General features: G+C 52.0%; 2 protein-coding genes across 5 annotated transcripts in view; both read left to right on the forward strand.

Moving 5' to 3' along the window:
• Window positions 1–6,773, forward strand: part of LOC106585838 (serine-rich coiled-coil domain-containing protein 1) — a 133,449-nt gene extending 126,676 nt beyond the window's left edge. For 2 of the 4 annotated variants that reach the window (XM_014172510.2, XM_014172511.2), the window contains exon 10: window positions 1,083–3,999. In XM_014172510.2, coding sequence (XP_014027985.2) covers window positions 1,083–1,640 — 558 coding nt within the window. In that variant the 3' untranslated portion in view covers window positions 1,641–3,999. Of the gene's footprint in view, window positions 1–1,082; window positions 4,000–6,243 lie in introns of those variants that run through there. The other 2 variants (XR_006761886.1, XM_014172517.2) reach the window with 2 other exon arrangements.
• LOC123730383 (basic proline-rich protein-like) lies at window positions 2,840–6,428 on the forward strand. The gene is made up of 5 exons (XM_045706820.1): window positions 2,840–2,848; window positions 3,845–5,063; window positions 5,170–5,442; window positions 5,572–6,114; window positions 6,400–6,428. Exons 1-5 carry the CDS (start codon window positions 2,840–2,842, stop codon window positions 6,426–6,428), a joined length of 2,073 nt encoding a protein of 690 aa, XP_045562776.1.
• Window positions 6,774–8,326: the final 1,553 nt, after the last annotated feature.

Consider the following 8,326-nt stretch of genomic DNA (forward strand, 5'->3'; position numbering starts at 1 on the left):
ACGGGGATATTACATTCAATTCCCATTTACACCTCGAAAGTTATTGCATATGCTTTGCTCCTTGTAATTAGATTCCCCTGCTCAGAGTAGATTTGTATCAAACACGGTAAGGAAATTGCTTTACCTTTTGGGCTGTCGACTCGGTTAATTTCCTATGTAACCTCCCGTCTACTCAGATTGTGTTTAGTTAGTCAAACATTTTTCGTAGTATCTGAAGAGCAACTCCGTCTTGTCGAGGTTCAGCTTGAGGTGGTGGGCCGACATCCAAGCTGAGATATCTGCCAGGCTGGGTGTCAGAAAGGGAATGATGGTTCAGGGTGTCCAAGGCAGCAGATCTATGTAGGAGAATGAAAACAGAGGAGAGAGAGTCAGCTTTGGCAGTGCAGAGAGCATCCGTGACACAGAGGAGAGCAGTCTTGGTTGAGTGAGCCACCTTGAAGCGTGACTGGTTAGGGTCAAGAAGATTGTTCTGGTAGAGATAGTGAGAGAGTTGGTCAGAGACAGCACACTCAAGTGTTTTTGAAAGAAAAGAAAGAAGGGATACAGGTCTGTAGTTTTTGACATACGAGGGTCAAGTGTTGGTTTCTTGAGGAGGGGAGCGACTCGGGCCATTTTAAAGTCAGAGGGGACGCAGCCAGTGGTCAGCAGGATTTCATCTGGAAAGAGAGAGTGGAGAAAGAGGTCCTGTAAGTCACTTTGGATAAAAGTGTTTGCTAAACATGGCCGTGTTGCATAAGAGAGGCAGTGTTGTGTGACCAGGAACAGGTGGCTGTCTCTCCTTGGTGCCATGTTGCTTTGTGTACCTCCTCTCCACTGTGTGCTGTAGAGACTGAGGCTGCTTCCTGTTCTGGTTAAAGTCTCCAGTTGGACTGAGGCTGCTTCCTGTTCTGGTTCTTACAGAGCAAGGTTCCAGTTGGTCGGGAAATAATTAGACAAAGCTCCGGGAACTTACGATGCCTCGTCAAAATGTCCCTGCAGTTAACCAGCTACATTGGTGTCATATTTTTACAGTTTTTTTGTCTTTCTCTCTCCCTCTTTCTCTCTCTCCCTTTTTTTCTGCTGCTCTTTCTCTCGGTTCGCAGACCATCCATCCCAGCCGAGCAACAAGCCAAAACAGTACCGGCACAAGAGACAGAAGGCCGGCTCGGTCTCTCATCGCGGACCAATACAGCCGTATGGCGGCAGAACACTCCACTTCCAGCGATGAGAGCCACTGCCCAGCCCCAGCCCTGTCGTCCAGTGGACCCGGGGGAGGCAGGGACCATGCAGGACCCTCTAGGAGACCAGAAGGGGCTCTGACCTCATCAGAGGTAGGGGCTCTCAGGAGAATCGACTACCCAGCCAGCCAGATCCCCCGGGCGGTGGGGGTGGGAGCTGCGGTGTGGGGCAGCAGCTCCAGCCTGCAGAGCCGAGGCAGTCCCTGCCGCAGCAGCCTCTCCTCAGACAGCGAGAGAGCCCCGGTACCTATCCCTTGCCAGCCTTCTTTCTCCACCTCATCGTCCTCTTCCTCCTTCACGGGCCGCCTGGGCCAGCCTCCCAGAGGGCCCCTTTCCCTGCACATGTACAGCCGCAAGAACGTCTTCCTGCAGCACTCACTTCACACTGCCGAACTGCAGGCCCTGGCCCAACACGACAGCTAAGGCACTGGCGTCGTGCGCACACACGCACGCACACAACCACTCAGACTTACACACACCTTTCACTTTCCCCATATCCCCTAAAACATATAATTGAATGGACACATCACCGTCTGAATCATGGAAGTGAAAGTCATCTCTGGAGTTCATCTAACAATCAGTGTCCTCAAACCTCAAAACTTCCAATCAACTTGACTTTAGCTCAAATCCTACCCATTTCTTAAATTTCATTAATCTCAACCCTAGCTGTCAGTCCTTCCCATCCCTGAGCAGAGTATGCTGTAACAGATACTATCCTGTACCCACCATCTAGATCACAGTATTGGGACATTAGCTGCTTTTCTTCTGAAATGCATATTCTGTGTCACACGACCATCCAAGCATACCTCTAGACTCACAGAACCTCGGAAGGTACATGTCTGTGTGCATTTGACCACTTTGACATTTTGCCATATTAAAAGGTTGATAGATGTGCTCACTTGAACACACACACACACACACACACACGTCAGTCTGTCTGTCTGTCTGTCTGTCTGTCTGTCTGTCTGTCTGTCTGTCTGTCTGTCTGTCTGTCTGTCTGTCTGTCTGTCTGTCTGTCTGTCTGCCAGTGTTCACATGGCACTCGTCAGTCTAACACCTTAGATCAGCACTAAATGATGAGCGTTGGCTGACAGCTGCTTATGCCCACACACACTGCTATTACACCCTAACATGGAGACACTCCACTTCCCTCTCAGCTCTAACACTACAGGGAATGAACTAATGTGAATGTTACAGTTTTGTCAGCATAGCTGAACATGGCCAATCCATGCTGCTCATTGCACTGACAATGTGGCCGACATCCTTCTCATATTTGACAAATCTTGTCAAAGATCCCAACTCTGATTTCTGACACACAGACAGTCAGTCCCATTTAAGGGAGTTTCATTCATTAACCTTTTAATAATTGCATGCTTTTTAAGACTATATACACATTTAAGTGGGGGGGGGGTGTCTTTAATAACAACAGATGTCTGTCTACACCTGACACTTTTTTATATGTGGATATCATAAACTGGGAGGATTCACCAGGGAAGGTACTCATAAAGCATCTGAGTCCTGATCTAAGATCAGTTTTGTCTTTTAGATAAATAATGAATTAGATGATGCGTATAGGAGCTACCTGATCCTAGATCAGCACTCCTGCTCTGAGAGGCTGTATAATGTCTCGTGTGAGAATAGAACCCTATCCTTGTACGGTCACTTATTTAAGGCAGTAGGTATTGTTAAAGGCATAGCATTTCATATTTGGAGAACACCATTGTGATAACAATGTTGATGATACATGAGAATGCACATCTTAGAACTGTAAGATGGGTTTACAAAAAAAACGGTCATGAGCTGTAATGATAATTAGACACATGATGATTTTTGTAACAATGTACATGAAACTGCTATGGAACTGGACTAAACGCTGCAGTACATAGTGGTGTACAGTATAGAGGCTGCTGGGAGCCTGTCTGTCTGTCTGTCTGTCTGTCTGTCTGTTTGTGTCTGTTCTCTTTGGAAACAGCAGAAAGTGGTTGAGTATGCTCCAGTCTAGTTGGAGTCCAGTCTCGTTGGAGTCCAGTCTCGTTGGAGTCCAGTCTCGTTGGAGTCCAGTCTCGTTGGAGTCCAGTCTCGTTGGAGTCCAGTCTCGTTGGAGTCCAGTCTCGTTGGAGTCCAGTCTAGTTGGAGCAGAAGCAAGGACTCATAGAGGGGAAGGACATCTTGAAGAAATGCAGCTTTACTCTCCCCGTTCCAGCTCCTCTCCCTCAGGATTACTGCTCTACTTTCTTTCCCTCTCCCCCTCTCCTCTCTCTCCCTCTCCCCCTCTCCTCTTTCTCTCTCTCCCTCTCAGCCTACTTACACTAGCCCAGCATTGTCACACCTAGAGAGAGCGAAAGAGAGAGCAGCTTGGAGGAGGGAATGTCTTCAGGGCTCTCTTTATCCTGTGTTTAGTGGGGCTCTCTGTATCCCATGACGACAACGAGGGGCTAGTACATCAGGTGGTAAACTCATTCCACAGAGGGCAGTGTGCCTCCTCCCTTGTACTTGATTGATGAATTAAGGTCACTACTTAGTAAGGAACTCCCCTCAGCTGGATGTCTAGGTCTTAATTGAAAAGAAAAAACAAAAACCTGCAGACACTCTTCCCTCATGGAATGAGTTTGACACCCCTGTTCTAGTGGAAGCAGCCAGCTGCATTTACCCACGATGACGTTCTGCCAAACACAGCCAGCCCACCAGCCGGTATCCCCCCGCCAACCAGCCAGCCAACCAGCCTGTATCCCCCCAGCCAGCCCCCCAGCCGGTATCCCCCCAGCCAGCCCCCCAGCCGGTATCCCCCAGCCAGCCCCCCAGCCGGTATCCCCCCAGCCAGCCCCCCGCCAGTATTCCCCCCAGCCAGCCCCCCAGCCAGTATCCCCCCAGCCAGCCCCCCCAGCCGGTATCCCCACAGCCAGCCCCCCAGCCGGTATCCCCCCAGCCAGCCCCCTAGCCAGTATCCCCACAGCCAGCCAACCAGCCTGTATCCCCCCAGCCGGTATCCCCCCCAGCCCCGGTATCCCCCCAGCCAGCCCCCCAGCCAGTATTCCCCCCAGCCAGCCCACCAGCCAGTATCCCCCCAGCCAGCCCCCCAGCCGGTATCCCCACAGCCAGCCAACCAGCCTGTATCCCCCAGCCGGTATCCTCCCAGCCAGCCCCCTAGCCGGTATCCTCCCAGCCAGCCCCCTAGCCGGTATCCCCCAGCCAGCCCCCCAGCCAGTATCCCCCAGCCAGCCCCTAGCCGGGTATTCCCACAGCCAGCCCCTAGCGTTCCCCAGCTAGCCGGTATCCCCCCAGCCAGCCCCCCAGCCGGCAGTATCCCCCCAGCCAGCCACCCAGCCAGTATTCCCACCAGCCGGTATCCCCCCAGCCAGCCCCCCAGCCGGTATCCCCCAGCCAGCCCCCCAGCCGGTATCCCCCCCAGCCAGCCCCCTAGCCGGTATCCCCCCAGCCAGCCACCCAGCCGGTATCCCCCCAGCCAGCCCCCCAGCTGGTATCCCCCCAGCCAGCCACCCAGCCGGTATCCCCCCAGCCAGCCCCCAGCCGGTATCCCACCCAGCCAGTATTCCCCCCAGCCAGCCCACCAACCAGTATCCCCCCCAGCCAGCCCCCTAGCCGGTATCCCCCCAGCCAGCCCCCCAGCCGGTATCCCCCCAGCCAGCCCCCCAGCCGGTATCCCCCAGCCAGCCCCCCTAGCCGGTATCCCCCAGCCAGCCCCCCAGCCGGTATCCCCGAGCCAGCCCCCCAGCCGGTATCCCCCAGCCAGCCCCCCAGCCAGTATTCCCCCAGCCAGCCCCCCCAGCCAGTATCCCCCCCAGCCAGCCCCCCCAGCCGGTATCCCCACAGCCAGCCCCCCAGCCGGTATCCCCCAGCCAGCCCCCTAGCCAGTATCCCCACAGCCAGCCAACCAGCCTGTATCCCCCCAGCCGGTATCCCCCAGCCAGCCCCCCAGCCGGTATCCCCCCAGCCAGCCCCCAGCCAGTATTCCCCCCAGCCAGCCCACCAGCCAGTATCCCCCCAGCCAGCCCCCCCAGCCGGTATCCCCACAGCCAGCCAACCAGCCTGTATCCCCCAGCCGGTATCCTCCCAGCCAGCCCCCCTAGCCGGTATCCTCCCAGCCAGCCCCCTAGCCGGTATCCCCCCAGCCAGCCCCCCAGCCAGTATCCCCCAGCCAGCCCCCTAGCCGGTATTCCCACAGCCAGCCCCCTAGCCGGTATCCCCCCAGCCAGCCCCCTAGCCGGTATCCCCCAGCCAGCCACCCAGCCGGTATCCCCCCAGCCAGCCACCCAGCCAGTATCCCCCCAGCCAGCCACCCAGCCAGTCCACCAGCCGGTATCCCCCAGCCAGCCCCCCAGCCGGTATCCCCCAGCCAGCCCCCCAGCCGGTATCCCCCCACCCAGCCCCCTAGCCGGTATCCCCCCAGCCAGCCACCCAGCCGGTATCCCCCAGCCAGCCCCCCAGCTGGTATCCCCCCCAGCCAGCCACCCAGCCGGTATCCCCCAGCCAGCCCCCCAGCCGACCCAGCCAGTATTCCCCCAGCCAGCCCACCAACCAGTATCCCCCAGCCAGCCCCTAGCCGGTATCCCCCAGCCAGCCCCCCAGCCGGTATCCCCCCAGCCAGCCCCCCAGCCGGTATCCCCCCAGCCAGCCCCTAGCCGGTATCCCCCAGCCAGCCCCCTAGCCGGTATCCCCCAGCCAGCCCCCCAGCCGGTATCCACCCCAGCCAGCCACCCAGCCAGTATTCCCACCAGCCAGTATCCCCACAGCCAGCCCCCCCAGCCTGTATCCCCCCAGCCAGCCCCACCAGCCGGTTTCCCCCAGCCAGCCTCCCAGCCTGTTTCCCCCAGCCAGCCCCCCAGCCTGTATCCCCACAGCCAGCCCACCAGCCTTTATCTCCACAGCCAGCCAGACTGTATCTCCATAGCGTTTGCGCCTGATTCCACTATGTGTTTAATACGAACTGTAATAATTCTGGAACATTTCCTGTATGGTTTACAAGTTGGGGGGTTCAGGTGGCTAACCAATTTTTTTCTTTCCTCAGCTTTAATTATTGCAACTTTGGGATAGATCAACATACTGCTCTCAGGACAAGGATTGGGAATAGAAAGGGGAACTCAAGGTTTAAGGACAAAGTTATGGTTTTGAGTTCTGAACAATTGTGTACACAACTGAAGAACAATGATCTATTCTCTTGTAGTGGACAGAGCATCACAAGAGTCTCAGTAATTTGTTTCTTAATTGACCACAAAGTCCAGGACACTTCGTTGACTTTTAGCTCTCATATTGTTCACCTTTTATTTGATGTTTTGTGAAATTGGATAACAAGGACTTATTATTTAAAAGTTTTATGAAGAACATGACTGAATTTACACACTGGTGACATGATGTTATACAGTTGCGTGTATATTGTACATAGATAAGCCCTGTTAATATTCATGTAAGTCGATTTAAGGTTATTTTTTAAAACATTTACAGGGTTCACAATGTAGAGAAATGAGAGATCAAAAAAAGAATAATCATGTAAAGTGGTCTCTCCACCACTAGTTGTTTTAATAAATGATTTTCACTCTGTATTATTTACTCATAAAAAATGAGAAGAGAAGCTAGGCGAGTGGTGCTGTTGACTTTGGTGACATTGAACCAATCTATTAGAGTTTCTTTCGTTTGGGTGTTGGGTTATTGCTAATTATGTTTGGATGGCTTTATCCTGCAGGGTTGGCTGCTCTCCCCTATTCATTAGAGCTGCAGACACCCTCCATTAGCTCTCGAGATAGCTACTGGCGTTGAGAGTGAAGTGGAGGAGGAGACCCTCATTAAACGACTCAACCAATGAATGCACTGTTGATACAACGTGTTGATACAGTGAAGCACACCACCAACGAGCAACAAGTCACGCTGCTGCCTCGAGGGCTACGTTCAGGGGACAAGCTTTGTACAATGTTGCAGATAATAATGCCATGAATATAACCAATGTGATTCCTGTCAGAGGCATGTTTTTCTTCACATACTATATTTCTATCTGAAAAGCTTGACAACGTTTTACTACTGAACGTGGCCTAGGTTTGTCTGGCAGTTTATCAACAATTACATTCATATTGTCAACATGCACTGAGTGTACAAAGCATAAAGAACACACTGCTATTTCAACCTGGTCTCAGAACATTTTCGTATTCTGTACATAAATCCGAGACACTCCCATTTAGTATGATATGTTATATTTTGTATGGTATGTATTCATTTGTGGATGTCCATCACCCATTTCGTTTGATGTGTTATGGTTTACAATTCGTATTTTATGTTAGGAATTTGCAAAACGTACAATATTTTACAAATTTGCAAAACGTAATATATGTAACGAATTTGCAGAATGTATGATATGTTACAAATTCTAGCTAGTTAGCTAGCTGGATAACGTTAGCTAGGCTAAAGGTTAGGGTCAAGTTTAGGAGTCAGGTTAAATGGTTAAGGTTAGGGTTGGGGGAAGGGTTAGCTTACATGCTAAGTAGCTGCTAAGTAGCTAAAAAAGTAGTAAGTGGTAGAAAAGTTGATCAAATGCTAAAGTTGTCAGTGATGAGATTTGAACTCACAACCTTTGGGTTGCTAAACTTTCGCATTATACACCCACCCATCTACCCCGATCAACTACCCTACTTTTGTTTTTGCCTGAAGTAACCATCTGTCTTATATAACCATACCAAACGTAACATATCATACTAATCTGAGTGTCCCGGATTTATGTTTACTATGTTACGTCTAGACTATGAGACGAAGCTGGCTCTTTCATGACAGACTGACCAGGTGAATCCAGGTGAAAGCTATGATGCCTTATTGATGTCACCTGTTAAATCCACTTCGATCCGAGTAGATGAAGGGGAGGAGACAGGTTAAAGAAGGATTTTTAAGCCTTGAGACAATTGAGACATGGCTTGTGTATGTTTGCCATTGAGGGTGAAAGGGCAAGACTGAAGGTTTAAAGTGCCTTTTGAACCCCCCATTGGACATCCAGCCAACTTGACACAACTGTGGGAAACATTGGAGTCAACATGGGCTAGCAATCCTGTGGAACACCTTGTAGAGTCCATGCCCTGACGTATTAAGTCTGTTCTGAGGGCAAAAAAATAAAT

The sequence above is a fragment of the Salmo salar genome, chromosome ssa24 (assembly GCF_905237065.1).
Source record: "Salmo salar chromosome ssa24, Ssal_v3.1, whole genome shotgun sequence".
NCBI classification, from domain to species: domain Eukaryota; kingdom Metazoa; phylum Chordata; class Actinopteri; order Salmoniformes; family Salmonidae; genus Salmo; species Salmo salar.

Bases quoted from the DNA above. Each gene is read 5' to 3' on its own strand.
- LOC123730383 (XM_045706820.1), top strand. The intron at 5,064-5,169 runs GTATCCCCCAGC...GTATCCCCCCAG, and splicing joins CACAGCCAGCCCCCCAGCCG to CCAGCCCCCAGCCAGTATTC. The intron at 5,443-5,571 runs GTATCCCCCAGC...GGTATCCCCCAG, and splicing joins CCCAGCCAGCCCCCTAGCCG to CCAGCCCCCCAGCCGGTATC.